We start from the raw sequence: 17,800 nt of genomic DNA, 5'->3' as shown, positions 1-17,800 counted from the left end.
CACTTGAATCACATGATTACTGCTAAGAAAGAGTGGGTGCGTCCAGAGGTATACACTCGGACTGGGTGAGAAAAAATTAAGGCACTCAGACTCGTTTCATGCGCCAGTTTGTGGTTGCAGCTTGCACCAGCCATTCAACACGGTTATTCAACTTGTCAACTTGCTACTACTACACATTTTCGGAAAAATCTGGAACACTTCCTTGTAAGGAAAGTCGAAGCTATGGCTTTATCCTTATCAATGCGTTTTTCAGAAATAGCTATGGCATGCCATTTTGGTAGTTCCAGGTCTAATATGGTATTGCAGCCAAACCTTGCTTGCCAGAGCTATTCACAAGAGTTTTGGGAAACGGCCAATAAGGAAAGGCAATGTTGAGAGAGCGAGAGAGAGAGAGACTGCTCTCATATTTCAAACTGAAAAGTTCTGAATTCATCAAAGTATGGCCAAAAAATAAAATCACTCCTAATCAATGTAGAATGCAACCTTGCAAAATGAGTGAGGTAAATCAGGGCAACCAAGGATCTTGATCTCTAGCAACAACTATGTGAAGCCAACAGACAACAAAGACAAGAAAAGCATAGGGGAAATAACCTTTCATATCGAACCGTAGAACTATGGACGAAGGTTAAACTTGTAATAAACTTATTAACTATTAAAGAAAAAGGAAAATGAAAGCGGGAGAAAGACAATTTGGTGCTCGTGGAAACCAAACCCCCCCCCCCTTTCCACATGATGTGTGCAATGTTCTAACATTTGAGCTACAGTCGAACCTCAATATAACAAACTTATAGGATATACAGTTAAACCTGGATATAACGAAATTGACAAATTCCTGAAAAACTTCGTTATAAAGAGGATTTTGTTATATGCAGGTTCGGAACGAAAATTTGAAAAAGAAACGCTTACTGTATTTACTCAATTTTAACGCGCCCTCGATTGTAACGCGCACCCGTTTTCCGTGACCAAAAGAGAGGAAAAAAAAATCCTTTACAGTACCGCGCATCTCATGCTTTCATACAGAAATACAACTATCACTCAATATTTAATACACTAAAGTTGCGATGAACAAAAAAGTCCCAGTTTCGCCCGAAAGGCGAAGCATCGATTGCAACAGCAAATGAGCAAGAATAGTAGTTTTATCGGCCATATAAACTTGTAAACATTCGCTGTTTAACTAAATTGGTAGACTACTGCCTAAGCACACGTACTACAGCACATGGCCGAAGCTACAAGAACTAGGCTCGAAGTGCGTAGAAGGCGGCCATACTGAAATGCCGATGGCGATCTGGCCAGCTGCAGCAAGCGGCGGGATTAGGTTTGAATGAAGGGAGGGGGAAAGGTCACGCCCGCGGCGGCAAGAGAGCCGGGTCGAGGGATGCAGTCCCGCCTCGCGCACGCTCGCACGCACGCACACGTGCGCTTGCTCTCGCCCCGCAGTCGCCGTGAATTCGAGCGCGCCAAGCACGACGCTGCCGCTTCGCATTCCGTCGCGACAGAGAAGGGGCTTCCGGTTGCTGCTCGCGCAAGAATGACAAAATTTGGGGCGAGATCTTTAGGTTGTCGGCGGGGAAAATTCGTTATTTCGAGGGGGTCTCCCGCTGCCACTTCGTTACGTAGAGGTCTTAAATACATGTGCTTCTATGGAGTAACGGCGGGGAATAAAAAAACTTCGTTATATCCAGGAATTCGTTATAAGCAGGTTTAACTGTATAACCAAGTAAAGATAAAATTTATTGATAATGCTTTATTGCAATGTCGTATTCTCCTGTTATAATGCAATCTAAAATGCGGGATCCAACATGGTATCTGTTAAAGCAAAGCAAATCTTTCTTTTTTTTTTTGCACGTGCCTAAAAATATACAGGGTGTCCCAAATATCATGGACCAACATTTAAAAAAAGAGAAATTGCGTTACTCCAAGAAAACCTAGTGCATATTGTTTCCAGTGCAGTGGAGTACCTGCCAGTAATTTTTTGTTACTGAGATTTAATTGAGTAATTGTAATTATCGAACTCGAGAAGTACTGCCCTAATTATCAAAGTGTCAATGAGAAAATTCTAGAGCACCATGAAAAACTCCCGATACAGCTTTCTGTTGCTCAATACGTGCTACATAAAAGTTTCTTTCAGAGCGTGAAAGAAGCCCGCAAATACACGCAAAATTTCTGCGAGACTCGCTGCTCGAGGCAATTTGCGTGCATTCGCAGGCTTCTTTCACGCTCCAAAAAACACTTTTATGTAGCACGTATTGAGCAACAGAAAGCTGTATTGGGAGTTTTTCATGTTGCACTACAATTTTCTCATTGACACTTTGATAATTAGGGCAGTACCTCTCGAGTTAGATAATTACAATTACTCAATTAAATCTCAGTAACAAAAAATTACTGGCAGGTACTCCACTGCACTGGAAACAATATGCACTAGGTTTTCTTGGAGTAACGCAATTTCTCTTTTTTTAAATGTTGGTCCATGATATTTGGGACACCCTGTATACATATTCTGGTAGTAAAAATGTCCAATACAATCGCCGACCAATTATTCAGATGCCAGATTTTTTCGGACCTGCACAATTCCTATGGTACCGCCACCTACAACTAGCACCAACGTACAACGGTAATAACCGAAATTTCGGACACCGCACAGTGTTTCGGGCATGAACTGCGTGTGCGATGCCGCAAACATGGCAGCCATGAACAAAGTTGCGGCTGTGTCGACTGGCACGAAATCGCAACTTTTGTAGCTGACCCTGGACGAAGCGGTGCTAGTTAGGCGACCTAAGCAGTATGGCCGGCAGAGTGACTGTTGACAAGCCGTTGTGGGAAGCTCGCCATCGATACGTTCTCACTTGTAGGCCTTACCAGCGATCTAGTGTGAGATCAGATGCAAGGGTTAGACTGACAGCCGTAGTAGCAGAGCAAGGATCCACGTGCGGTCCCCTCCGTGTGCGAAAAGGTCTGTCAGGAGCGTGCTTGTATTAATGTTTGCACTCGTAGAGCTTATTGGCGATTGAGTGCGAGATGAGATGCACGAGCTAGGCTGACAGCCGTAGTAGCAGAGTACGGATTAACATGTGGTCCCTTCCGTGTCAGAAAAATCTGTCAGTGGCATGCGCGTTTTGGCCCGTGGCTTGACTTGGTTGCACAGCAATCAGCAAGACAATGTGCCCAACACGTGCGATGACACCAGTCATACAGTTGTGCATTCGTGGCAATGCAGAGTGCATGTATGCAATTTATTGTTGTTCCCGTGCCTCATATCAGCACGGCAACATGTCGACGGGTCATGAAAACCTTTCTAGCCCGTTCGAGGCAGCCCCCCACCCCTTGCATTTCTTTTGCATAGACCTGATCACAATTTTTTTTTATATCTGCGTGTATGGTTATAATGAATATCAGATATAACAAAGGTATTTTCGTGTATGATGCAACTTCATAATAAAAAGCACTGACTGTACAGTTACGGTTGTCCCTCCATCCTTTTCTTTTTGTCCTCCATTGTGGCTCCATTGTCCCATCATTTGTTTTAGTTCTGTTCTAAAACCATATCTTTGTTCTTATTATTACCTTCTGTAACCCCCCGCCCCCTTATGTAATGTAACCCCCCCCTTAAGAGCAAATAAATGATAAATGGTGATGATGATCCACCTTCTCGGGTTATATGCATGCGCATATTTAAACCTAGTGGGCCATAAGATTCCTGACTACCCATTTACACTTCCTCATGGCAGCCTGTAAAATGGCCAGAAGCGGCAAAGTGCACTGATGCACTAGGCAAACCTTACATGCCAATTTTTCGTGCGTCAGTTTTGTTTGTCCCGAGCACTTCTGCTACCAGTGCCGTCTTTCAGGGCTGTCTAGTACAGTAAAACCTGGTTAATTCGGATTTCACGGGGCTGAAAGAAATGCCCGAATTAACCGAACGTCGAATTATCGAAGGTATCCAGAAAACAATAAGCAAATGCTTACTATGTCAACACTCTTTTCTTTAGGGAATGAATGAACAAATCATGTTGCTATTTCACCCAAAAGCAGTGCGGAAGCTGCAATTCTCGTCAACTCGTGACTCATTGGCTCTAGCAGCACGGCCGCGCCTTAATTTGAGACACGCTTTGGACTACCGCGTGCACATCCAGATTATTTTTTCGCCAATGAGCTGATCGCCAACAGATCATCCATCCACGGCCGCTCGATGAAGCGGCCTGCCACATCACGTGGCGAAGTATGGCCGAAGCTGTGAAGCGAAAGTTGACATTTGCCGCCGCTTTGTTAGGGGTGGCGCTACTGCTGCGGGACTGCTCTCCCTCCGGGAAGGCGCCGCGGGAGAGATTTCGCGTCTTGCTTGCACACCTTTTGTCCGCACACGTGGTAGTATAAATGTGTCGAGGTCCTTGTCGTGTTGCATGTGGCACTATCCCGCGCAACTGTTGCATGCCGCTGTGTGTTACTAACGCAAGAAAAGAACCATTATTCCGGTACCCTGAGTTTCCGAGCGACGTAGAACACCAAAAAGCATGGCTGAAAAAACATTGCAACAAGGACAAGTTGCAAAGGAAGCATTTGGGAGCTGAGGGACACGTTTTTAATTCGCTTCACTTCACCGACGGCCACACCGAGGAACTGTGTAAGGTGTTTCTAAGCAAATTGTTACAGCCGCTACTGGCGAACTGAACCACGAACCTGAATGCAACTGTGGAGCGGTTAAAACTCGCCTACAAGCTTCCGTCCCGGAAGGTAGTACGATTTTAAAGCTGTTGAACGAGGCGCTTTTCCATGGCTTGACATCGTGTGAATAAAGAAAATACAGCCTCCCTCGATTTTTTTTTCTTTTCACCATTAGAATTGCTCTATTCACACTGAACAACTTTTTTTCACGGCATCGTCTTTACATAAATATGCTACATATCGGCAATGTGGCTTAATGTACGATCCGTTGTAAACTGTCTACCCCCATTTTTCTAGAAAGGTGAAACTAATGAAATCTAGCAGAAAATAGTTATACAAACCTATGTCATTACGCATGCATTTTTAAGAAGTTTCATATTACAGGGTTCTTTTTTCTTACCATTGCAAGTGCTCTATTCACGCTGAACAACTTTTTTTCCCTGCATCGTCTTTAGATAAATATCTTGCCAGCGTGACATGCTCAACGAATTGCACCCAAACTTCCACATCGGACGGAGGGTTTCGGTGCTCAACATGCACCCAAACTTCCACATCGGACGGAGACAAGCCCGAGCGCAGGCGCTCGCGAGAAAGTATGGAAACCACCCCAATGTCTTGTACATAGGCGTGGCCAGCACCGCAAGAAGCACCGTATTCGTCACCAGCGTGGTCGACAATCACGGGACTGAAATAAATGCGTCGTCGCTTTCTAGAGTGAGCGCTGTGGAGGCAGAGGAACTAGTGATAGCGTTAGCCATCACGACGAGACCGCACTGGGATTGCGTCATAGTTCTGACGAACTCTCAGACAGCATGCAGAAATTATTCCAGGGCCAAAATTTCCAGGGCCGCACATCGCATTCTGAATGGAGCGCACCAGCTGCCACCATACATACAAATCGTGTGGACTCCGGGGCATGATTCCTTACGCGACAATCAGCAGGCACACGCCTACGCCTGAGCGCACGCACACCGGGAGCCGCGAGATGACCGCGCCGAGCAGTTCCAACCAGAGCCCATACCATTAACCTACCCGCACATCCTACAACACTAACGCCTTTCACAAAGAACACTACCCCCCCCCGCACAATGCTCTGACGCGAGAGGAAGCCGTAACATGGCGAAAAGTCAAAACAAACACACATCCACATTTGAGTCTTTACCAAGCCATACACCCTGCGCTGTATACCTATAAATGTCCACACTACCATCAATGTGCAACGCTTTACCACATGGTATGGGCTTGCGCAAACACACCACAGCTCACACCCATAACACAACCCACCACACGGCATTGGGAGGCAGCACTGTCCAGCTCCGACTCGACAGACCAGCTCAACCTGGTCAACCGAGCGAGAAAGGCAGCTAAGGCTGCTGGACTCCTGGACTGAGGGAACCACCCACTGCAGAGCGGAGGAGCTACCTACGCTCGCGTGCTCTTTTGATGAAAATTTATTCTCTAGCTCTCTTTACATAAATATGCCACACGCCGGCAATGTGGCTGAATGTACGATCTGTTGTAAACTGTTACCTACGCCATTATTCTAGAAAGGTGAAACTAAAGAAATCTAGCAGAAAATAGTTATACAAACTTATGTCATTATGCACGCATTTGTAAAAAATTTCATATAACGTTTTTTTTTTTTTTTTTTTTTTTTGCCAGCAAACAAGCACATCAAGCGAGGCAAGTAAATAAGCACACTCAACAAAAGAGCCCACCGTATCAGCAGTACTGCCTCTCGATAAAGAACTCGCCAGTTCTCCCGAACGATGGTCATAAGGCTCAAAACCAGCGGCAGAAGTGTGCCGTCCTGGCCTATGTGAGCCTATTAGCGGCCCAATACGACTCCTGTGTATATTGATTTCCTTGCAGGGAGCATTGATATTTTATTTTATATTTTGGAAACAAAAAGCACAACTCTCGCGTCAATAAAATGTAAACGCGAAGCGCAGCCGCTGCGCGAAGCATGTGGACGGCACCTAAGAAACGCTCCCACCCGCACGCCTGTATCGGAGCAGTGGCGTCACTGCGGTGGCGCGGAGAACTAGGCGCCTCACATCGGTTTCGGGTGACGTGGTAGGCCACACCTCGTGCGTTTCATCAAGCGGCCGTGGCCGTCCATCATGATGTAGCCAGTGCTCTTCATCCTCGACAGCTTTGCACAGAGTCAGAACGAAACTGTTTGCCATAACTGCTGCATAGGAAACCGCAGCCGGTATCGACGCGATTATGAACGGTGACAGTGCGGTGCTGAAGGCACGCAGCCAACGCACGCACGGAGTCGGAACGAAACTACCGTTCACAGCAACAAGTGCGGACGAAACCGCGGTTGCTATTGATGCGATCATGGATGGCGACTATGCAGTTTTTTTTAGGCACACGGCCGACGCATGTACCGAGTCGAAGCAAAACTACTGCCGCAACCGCTGCGGAAGAAAACGTGGCTGCTATCGACGCGATCATGGATGGCTACTACACAATTATGAAATTATGTGGTCAACGCGGTGTTATGCGCGGTGGTAAATGCAACAATAAAGGCTTTAAAGGCACAAATAGGCACGAAGTGTACCGGCGTTGGTGTCATTCACGTACGATTTCTGCTGATGACTACACCAATGCGGACTCCACTGCTTCGTTTCGGTTGGACGCTAGCGCTGTTCTTGCTCTTTTACGTCGCACATTTGCGGCCCTCCTCGCTCGCCAAGCTCCGAAAGTTGTCTGAAATTACTGATGTGCAGCGCCAAGTACGTCTGAATTACCATGTTTCATTGCACTGAATAATGCATACACCTGCTGGGACCAGAGGACGAGTCCAAATTATCTGATTTTCCTAATTATCGAATTAACGAGGTTTCTACTGTATCACATCAAAGGTCTTGCATTTCTGCATGAGCTGCGGGATGTATGGTGAGGACAATAAGTAGATAATCTATTAAAGTAAACATGGTAAATGGCGTTGCCCAATGACGCCAAATCCAGCAAAACACAGGGCTAGTGTGATAACATATCCTGCAGTATTTTCAATGAGCATATACAGTCACCAACCGATAATTTAAACTTGACAGGGACAGACAAGACCGATATTAATCAGCAGTCCGAAATGCCGGATTTGCCGGAAAAAAGGGGCTTTAAAGCACAAGTAGTCAAAAAAGGTGTGCCATATTTTCAGACTGTCACTTTGGAAGATGCTTTCAATTTTGTGTGACTAGCGCCAAGACACCTCAGCATCTACAAGCCACGTCAGCCTTGGCACAGTGCCAAGCACTTCATTTTTCACGTGACTAGCACAAGATGCATTGGTGTCTACAAGTAATGCCATTCTTGGCCCAATCCCAAAGCACGCTATCTTATCACAGTGTGGAAACGCTGCTGCCCATCAAAACGTCCAGTGCTATTGACGTGAAATATAACGAAAATGAAAGCATTTTTGAAAGTGATCGTCCAAAAATACGACCCAAGTTTGCCAATGCATTGACAGTCCATGCCTGTGATTTTCTATCAATGCCTTTTATGCTATTCTTCCCACTTTTCACACTTCATCAGTGGTCAGAGCGATGTTCCAAACAGGTTATCAACGGGATCAGCTGGCCATGAATGGTGGATGGTAAGAGTGGCATAGAATCAAACAGAAAGCATCGCTACAAAATCGGGGCCCATTGTTATGCTGTTGCTACAGATAGACAAAATTACAGTCAATGCATGCACCAAATCTTAATCGGCAACTACTATATCGACTACGCTTTGCCAGTTTCAATTTCGAGGAGGCGCCAGTGACATATAGTGAAAATATCACTATTTCTGCTTGACTCGGTGGCCGAATTAGCACACGGTCTTGCAGTTGGAGTCCAAATTATCACACTGCACGCTGAAAGGTGTCCGAAATTTCGGTTGTCCTTATGCATGACGTCTATGGGGCCAGTGTCCAAATATTCAAGCATGTCCGAATTACCGGCGTCCAAATGGGCCTGGGCTTTTCCTGTGTCATTACTCCTAGTGCGAGACAGAGGAATTTTTCTTCATTCTGCTTTTGTTTACATATTATGCTGCTCATAAACTGGAAAAGAAATGACAGGAAGTAGCCAAAACAAAGAAAAAGAAAGCCAGTGGAAGCACCTTTTGACAGCACTTTTTTTTTTTTTAAGGGGGGGAGAAATGCTCAAATAAGCATAGAAACACAGCTACATTAAAACAGTTCAATGGGAGTTGCTTCACTGTACAGTTCCAAAGCTGCAAAAATGACTCTGGAAAGTGAAACAGGCATGTCCCAGCACTCATAAAACTGATCCAGTATCCCTCACAGTCTAGAGAAATATGTGTGGTGATGATTGCAACATAGACACGCAGCATGGTTTATTTAAGAGAGCAATAAGGTCTGAATATGGTAAAACCACTTTTTCACAAATTGTAACACGCATTAAAATACAAGCGGAAAGTATGTCTGGACTATGAACAGTTTCTATCTGGCAAGTTTGGAAGATGCCTCAAGTACACATACTAAGAATAAAGCAACATTTGAACACCAAAAATGCATGCCATACCTGGCTTATCTTGCAAACAGTGGACCGTGCAACGCCGTAGAGTTTCGCTACTGCACCATGCTTTGCTCCAGGCTCCTTGAGAGAGTAGACTATCTTAACCTTGTCTGCCAGTGACAGGTCCATCCTCTTTTTCATGTTGGGCCGTTTGCTTTCCCGAGGAGGTGCCAGGACAAGCTCCTTGCCAGTCTTATTAGCTGCAGGCTGCGGAGGCCCACTGCGCTCTTCTTCGTCTTTCGATGCACCAGCCGAGTTCTCAGGAGAGTTGCTGTTAGTTCCACCAGTGCCAGCAGAGTTGCCCATGTTCTCGCCAGATGGAGATGGGTTGCCAAGGTTGCTGCCGCTTCCGCCCCCACTGGTGCTGCCACTGTGGACAGACACTGCACGGCACATTGTCATTTATGTCAGAAGAGAGAATTAGATGCACAGAACACATTCCTATGGCCCAAAGAACTCATACAAGCACAAGCTGACATTCACTGAAGGCTGTCTCCCGACAATAATATTCACGCTAAAGCAGAACCCACATGTATACGCAGGCGTCAGCTAAGATCTGATCGTGGAAAAGCAACTATTATTTCAGCACAAAAAGTGCCTTCAACCAAGCCACTGTGTACAATAAAGTTATTCCCTTTCTTCTCTGCCAACAAGTTCTCGCAAGGGGAGACGTGCCAGTGGCACCCAGATCTGTACCTGCCAGATATCGGCATGCACGCCTGGGAGATTGGGGGAGGACAAAGAAAGTTGTGTCCACTTCAGAAGTTTCTGCACACTGGCCAGTGAACAAAAGTGGGGAGCCTGCAAATTTCTGCAATCTCAGTATATCCCCAATGGCTTGTGGTCACAATGGTACAAAGGCCTATCATACACCCTAGCTGGCTTGCACTCATGATGCACCCTGCACCGAGTAAACTGCCCTATTAGTCGCTATTGTAAGTGCTGTAAATTAACCAAACAGCCCCTCTTTACTTTTCTTCTGCCCGTAATTTACTTTCCCTTTTGGTTGCGCCACCCTTCTGGCTGTTCAGACGTCAGTCGTCGCTGATGCAGCAAGCAGAATTCTCCCCTTCTTTTCTTCCTTCACACAGCTTACAAATAGTAGTCGCCTTTTCCACAACCAGACGCCAGCTGGCACCGACCTGCAGCGCGTACATGTGGTTCCCGCTTAATTTTCTAACCTTAGAATACTCAAGCAAAAATTTACAAAACATCCTGAATTTCTTCACCCCCCCCCCCCCCCCAATTTCCACACATAACATTCAGATTTGAAATATATGTTACAAGCACAGTGGGTTAACTTGTTTTCTGCCTGCACTTCAAAAAAATGCCAAAAGGCAAACAGTTCAGCATGCATTGTTTATGACTGCAAGGTGCCCTAATTTACAACATGGGCAGCGGTGCCTTGTGGTGAAGTTATCAAGAGGGTTTAGCAGATATGTTTCTTCTTCGGACATTTTTGCCAGTTTTATTTCTCAATAAGAGTGATTTATGCTATGCTAAACTGCCCAATAACTCTTGAGGGCAAATGTGCAAACATCATCAGACACAGAACCCCATTAACATTGTAGTGAACGCCATCCGCGCGCCGCTATAAATGGCCCGCGTTTATATGGCTAGTTTATAGCGCCACTCTTGAACACCACGTCAAGCACCTGAAAGGCAAGTCTGTTGGTGCACGCGCCTCCCCGTGTCTCGTGAGAGAAAAAAAAAAGTTCAGTCTTTGTTTGGAACTCATCGCTCACGGTCTCATTGTTCTTCGCCCGCGCTAGCAACCAACAGTGGTGACCCAACATGAACACGCACAGCGACATCGACGCGCCTACCGTGTCTGCAGTCGAATTGAAGCTGCCCCCCTTTTGGCCCGCCGACCCCGAGCTCGGGTTCATTCAAGTCGAGGCACAATTCACTGCCCGGCGGATCACAGCCGACCTCACACGCTACCATCACATCGTGAGTAGCTTGCCGCCAGCTACAGCCAGCGAGGTCCACAATTTGCTTCTCGCCCCACCTGCGGAAAACACCTACCAAACTTTGAAGGAGGCACTCATTCGACGCCTCACACCATCCGAACCCGAAAGGTTACAGCAGCTCCTGAACGACACGGACATTGGCGACCGCACACCATCTCAACTACTGCGCCACATGCAGCGTCTTGTCGGAAGTGTTACAGGTCTCGACAGCACGCTGCTGCGCAAGATATTTCTTCAGCGTCTCCTCAGCAACGTGCGCATGGTGCTTGCTACGGTGGCTGAAAAGGATCTCGGCAAGATGGCCGCCATCGCTGACACCGTCATGGCAGCGGCAAACCCCTCCGTCGCTAACGTGCAAGTGGAGAGTGCTTCTGCCCCCTCTCCCAACGAATTGCTCGAGTTTCGCGAAGACATCGCGCACCTCACCGAAACAGTGGCAGCTTTGCAGGCACGCACCTCGCACCCTTTGGAGCATCGCAGTGCACAACCACAGCAGCCACAACTCCGCTGGTGCTGGTACCACAGAAAACATGGCGATGCTGCGCGCAAATGTATTGTGCACTGTGGCTATCCGGGAAACACCAGAGGCCAGCATTGAGGGCGACCAATGCTGCAATATCGACGGAAAGTCGCCCCTCAGTGTTCTTCATCACCGAATGCAGTGGTGGCGTCCGTTTCCTTGTGGACACAGGCGCAGAGGTGAGCGTTATCCCTGCGTCTCCAGCTGACCATAAGCGCCCGAGCTCGTCTCCATTACAAGCAGTAAACAACACAACGATCGCTACTTACGGACATCACTCGCTATCTCTCAACCTAGACCTAAAAAGAACATTTCGTTCGATTTTTACACTTGCTGATGTGAAATTTGCAATCTTCGGCGCCGATTTCCTCCGTCACTTTGGTCTTTCAGTAGACGTGCGCAACCGACGCCTATATGATCCTGTGTTGCAAGCAACAGTGCAAGGCAAGCACTCAAGACACCCTCCGTTAAGCCCTACCTTGGTCGGACCAGCCGGAACATCTCACTTTGTAGCAATACTGAACGAGTTTCCCGAACTTATGCGCCAAGCAAAGGCGGACACTGCGGCTCAGCGTGACGTGCTCCATCATATAACTACGACTGGTCCTCCCGTCCATGCCAGACCGTGTCGCATGTCCCCTGAGAAGCTCCGATTGGCACGCCAAGCGTTCGATCATATGCTCAAGCTTGGTATCATTCGGCCCTCATCAAGCCCTTGGGCGTCTCCGCTTCACAAGGTACCAAAATTGGCATCAATTGACTGGCAACCATGTCGCGATTACCGGGCACTCAATCGAGGAACTGTACCAGACCGCTACCCTGTGCCACACGTTCATGATATTACAACGAACTTGCACGGTGCTATAATATTTTCCAAGCTGGACCTCGTGAAGGCATACCATAAGATACCAGTGGCACCAGAGGACATCCCAAGACCGCGATAGCAACACCTTTCGGCCTATTTGAATTTCTTTGAATGTCATTCGGACTTCGCAACTCTGGACAGACATTTCAGCGGTTTATGGACAGTGTCTTACGCGGTCTATATTTTTTGCCACGTTTACCTGGACGATCTGCTTATCGCTTGCGCCACTCCATCTGAACACGAGGAACACCTGCGAACCATTTTTCGACGTCTCTCTGCACATGGCATCAAAATGCCATGTGCAGCAAAATGCTGCAAAATGCCAGCTCGGTGTGCCCGAGCTGACATTCCTGGGCCATACCATATCGTGTGCCGGAATTCGCCCCCACCCAAAAAAGGTAAAAGCTGTGCGAGAATTCCCGAAACCTAACACTAAGCGGCAGCTCCGCGAGTTCCTTGGACTGGTGAACTTCTACCGCCGTTTTGTACCTCAGTGCGCGGCTATCTTGCACCCTCTGCACAGACTACTAACTGCGGAGAGCAAAGCGGGGACCCTCACTTGGACTGACGAAGCATGCAATGCTTTTCATCGAGTCAAGGAGGCTTTGGCAAACGCTGCTTTGCTCGTGTATCCACAACCAGGCATACCGCAGTGCATAATGGTCGATGCCTCAGACACAGCCATCGGCACAGTATTACAGCAGCTGAGCAACGAAATCTGGCGCCCGACATCTTTCTTCTCAAGAAAGCTGACCTCTACAGAAGAGCGCTAAAGCACTTTCGGCCGAGAGCTGCTTGCTATCTATGCCGCCATCTGACATTTTCGTCACTACCTGGAAGGCGTGGATTTCTTTGTGCTTACAGACCTGGTTTATATGGCTAGTTTATAGCGCCAACATCATCTTACAAAGTTGTTGGAACAGTGCTGCACTGCTGTACGAAGGTACTGCCTGAATGTTTACTATTTACCTGTGTTTCTTAAAGGAACACTAAAGGCAAATAATTAGTAAACGTAGACTGTTAAATACCATTCCAGAAACCTCGCAGCGCTTGTTTCGTGAAAAGAAAAGACTTAGTTTAGGAGAAAATAACGTCTCAAGAATCCACATTTCTTTACCGCAATCCAAATCTCCCGCCCCCGAGCGGGAAGCGGTGACATTCCATATGCCATCACCGCTAATTACTGCCGCTGGTGAGTAAAACAGCGCCTAGAAGAAGGCGCCACAGTATTTTGTGCAAAATGTAAACACACAGCCACGGAGAAACCAAGCCAAGACAGAGCGTTGGATTCACTGCTGCAGCTGCTCTTGGTCGAGTGGCGTGGCCCGTTCGGGCATCCCGCGACATCATATGGACGTGGCATACTCTGCTGCTTGCAGTTTGCGTGAGTTTCAGGAGCCAACAAAACAAGTGCAGCACTACTCGATAACGAAACTACTGGGGCTCTATTTTGGACATACCGCGATCTTCTTCGAGGCGTGACGTATTTGCGACACTTACAAAATGGCACTGATGGCCTCGATTTGCTTTCGTAATGTGACGCAAATTTGATGTTTCGCCTAAGAAACTGTAACGTAGGACTGAACCTAATGTTCTTGATAAAGCAAAACAGTTTTCCTCCTCAGTAAAAATAAAGCAGCGAGCTTAATCTGTACGATTATTCCGTTGAAAATGCATCTTGCTTCCGTTGTCTGTTGCATACAAGCCATCATCTGCTTCATTAGCCAGGATGCCTGTCCCCGAGGAAGCATCCCGAGGAACGGAATGAGTCGTCATATATTGGCGCCAACGTGCTTGTTTTCTACCTTGAGGCAGCATATGCGACCAACCATGTGGTGATGAACGCACGCTCTAGGCTGCGTTTTCGCTGTCTCGTAAAACGCAAGTCACTCAGCCCGACACGGCTGGCTAAGAAGCGGCCGAATATCACTGATAGCGTTGAGTGCACCGGAGGTATCCACTTGCGCGACGCAAGCGCCGGGACTGCCATCTCTTGTTCACTTCGCCGCTTACTCGGACCGCGTGAGGAAACTTCAAGGCACCCCCTTGCGTACATTTCTTTTATAAATTAATAAGCCGCCATTGTCATAACCTCGGATGATGTGAAAAGCCATTAATCTTGATTACAATATGAACGCAGCAGTGAAAAGTGCAAAATGTCGCAGAAGGTTTGTAATGTTCAACCAATCTGATTTCAAACAAACATTTTTTATTTTTTTAGTGGTGGCTCAAAACACAAATGCCAACACCACCAGAGAGCAATGCAAATGCTATGACCACGTGTTATGAACAACAGATTTTCACTGCCCCAAACGACGGGGAAAATGTGCCGATACGCATGCCTCTCGGCCGCCATTGCATATGGCTGCTCATCAGCATAATTCATGCGGCTTGTCACACCACAAATTATGGCAGAAAATCTCTGCAATGGCAGCCCAGCGCAATGTCACACAACGTCACATTGACGTTTACGAAACGACCTTTCCTGTGACGTGCCTCACAACATATTCCTTCATCCAATCAACAAGCTGACATGGTGGCTATCTTGGCCGTGCAGCCGCCATGCATGTTGAAAATAGGGCCCCTGAAATGCGAAAGCACGGTTGGCGAAGAATCGAGCGAAAATGAAACCTTTCAACCGCCTATGTCGTTGTCGAGAGTAATGTAAATGAGTTTTTTTTTTTTGAACACAACTGGACAAGTAGCATTTTCTTCCGCCTTAAGTGCAATGCAATGACCTTTTTAATACGAGTGGTTGAGTACTTGTGACAGAAATATAATGAGGAGTGCTTACATCATCGGGCAAGTACTTGAATGTCCCAGAGGAGTCTGAAATTGTGTCCTGCATTTACTTCAATTTCTCTATTACTGAAGCTTTAAGACGACTTAGACATCCTCAAGCATTAATCTATCACTAAAGCTTGACTTTATATTTGCCTTTAGTGTACAGCTGCAGTAGAAAAAGATTAACACAAGTGACCGATGACCCGAGCAGATAAATTGCGGCACACGACGCTGTTGTTCCCTAGCACTCCTAAAACTCGAGTGCCAGGCACCGCCTCTTTGAAGCATGAATCACATGGTACTTTAGATGCCAGTGTGCACGGGTACAAGAGCGCGGCGTACCGCAATTTCCCTGCTCCAGTCATCGCCCACTTGTGCTAATCTTTTTCCGCTGCAGCTGTACCTTTAAGCAGCTAGGTGAGTTATCAAGCAACTGCCCATTCAGAAACAGCTCTCTATAATAAATTTGGGGTAAGAACAGCCCTTAATTTTAATAAAAGTACAGCACTATTAAAATTTTTCCTAACGATGAAACATCTAACCAATACAGCAAACCAGTTCTAAAAAATTTTGCAAGGTCGAGGAAATTTTATGCAAGGAGAAAATTGGCATCCACCTGAGAATAGCCAAAAAGCTACTAAGGAAATTCATAAGGGCTACTTAGAAAGAAAAAAAAAAGCTTTGCCGTTAGAAGAAAAATTAGTCCAGGTCCCCGGGCCACATTTCTGGGAAAGGATGGAGGAAGGAGGAAAGTGGAGAAACACTCCTCCCTCATAAGGAAAGCAGTGAAACACTCCTCCCCCATGCCATGTGAAACGAGGGATGAAATAGTGTTTGAGGCTTGAACGTGTCTGAAAGCTGGTGTCATTCAATTTTAAGTAATCTGGTAAACGCTTTCACCAGCCAATATTTTTTCAGCATTTTTCGTTTAATACAAAAAGTTGGATGTTCATAATATACCCTTAACCATGACTACGCCAAGCCCATAAGCATGTGATATAATAATCATATGCTTATTGATAAGTACAAACAGTGAGAAGCAACAAATACCAATGTTCACAAACTTCCCAAGGAAAGACTACCAGACAGAAAAGCATCATCAAATGTGGTTCTGACCATACCAGTGAGACGCTCTAAACATCACTGCTGAAGCAATCAAGCTGACGCATTGAATCTTATGTATGTATAACCTTCAATGAGCGATTAGGTTTGTGGAGTTTTTTCACTGTAAACCACAAAATATATACCGTATTTACTCGTGTAAGGCCCACCCTCATGTAATGCCCGCGCCCCCCCTTTGGGGTACGAAAATTTAGAAGGAAAGCTTCTCTAAGCGTCACGCACATGCTCGCGTACTGGTGAATTCCCACAAGCCACTACAAGATTGCACTAGTCTATGTCTCAAATATCGGCCAGCGACTGTAAACGCCTTCATAGCTGGACAACACTGGCTGCATTTATTTTCATAGCAGTGTGAGCGCAGTTCCAGGCTTCAGTGAGTAGCCATATGTCTGCCTCGTGTAAGTCCGCACCTAGTAAAAATTCCGGAAAAGAAGTGCGGGCCTTACACGAGTAAATACATAAGCATGACGCGCTCTACAAAGAAAGCACACAATCTTCACACATCCTGGAAACTATTAATCCACATCATCATTTCCAACCTTCTAGTCCCTTCTCTACTTAAATCCACATTTACATTTATGCAAATTGGCCTTTACAGGCAAGACACAGCGTGGCTATAGACCCTTTTTACCGGCTAGTTCGCCGCTCACTATAAAAAGATGCCGTGTCTGCCGCACCTAGCCATTGGTTGCCTCAAGATCCCTCACGTTGCCTCCGCGGCTGTTGGGTTTTCCGTTTACAACGACCACGTTCCAATATGAATGGAATGCAAAACCGCTCCTGTACTTAGATTCAGGTGCACATTAAACATCTAATGGCTGAAATGAATCCGGGGCCCCAGCACTACCACATCCAGTTTCTACTGCGAGCTGTGCGGTGCGCGACCTTTACAACGAAGTGACCTGTATAACAAATGATTTCAGAGACCCTAAGCACTTCGTTATAAAGGCTTTCGACTGCAGTTGTTTACTACTTACACTTGCATGCCTCATTACTAAAAACAAATTTTTGAAATCTTAACAACGTCACAAGTTTTGTTTCGTCCAATTTTTTCGCACAAGAAATATGTTCGTGGACTGTTATCTCTGCAGCAGAGTGTTGCGTGAAATCTCTGGCTAATATCTACGTTTTAAAAGCAAAGCTTTCTATGCGAACCCTCCAGAACTTTCCTGACCTTAGCTGGACGCTGCTGTCTTGCCCCCCCTAGCGCGAAGCGCGATTGAAAAGATCCATACAAATGAGGCACGAACAGAAAAAGAGACTATATACACGAGCGGTAGTTCTTTATGTTCACTGGGATTCCAGTCGGAGTATGTGTTAGGACGAACGGAGCAAACAGTTCTCT

The 17,800-nt window shown here is 46.5% G+C and overlaps 1 protein-coding gene across 4 annotated transcripts in view; it reads right to left on the bottom strand.

The window, feature by feature from the left end:
• The window catches only part of LOC119436073 (tigger transposable element-derived protein 3-like), a 61,865-nt gene that overhangs the window by 13,251 nt on the left and 30,814 nt on the right, over nucleotides 1–17,800 (bottom strand). For all 4 annotated transcript variants that reach the window (XR_007463171.1, XM_037702818.2, XM_049655475.1 and 1 more), the window contains one exon: nucleotides 9,198–9,574. Coding sequence is in view for 3 of the 4 variants with exons in the window: in XM_037702818.2 (XP_037558746.1) it covers nucleotides 9,198–9,574 (377 nt within the window). In the remaining variant the exon portion in view is untranslated. The remainder of the gene's footprint in view (nucleotides 1–9,197; nucleotides 9,575–17,800) is intronic.

The sequence above is a fragment of the Dermacentor silvarum genome, chromosome 1, assembly GCF_013339745.2.
Source record: "Dermacentor silvarum isolate Dsil-2018 chromosome 1, BIME_Dsil_1.4, whole genome shotgun sequence".
Lineage (NCBI taxonomy): Eukaryota > Metazoa > Arthropoda > Arachnida > Ixodida > Ixodidae > Dermacentor > Dermacentor silvarum.
The sequence above is the reverse complement of the archived record's forward strand: the minus strand, read 5'-3'. Positions and strand labels throughout refer to the sequence as shown.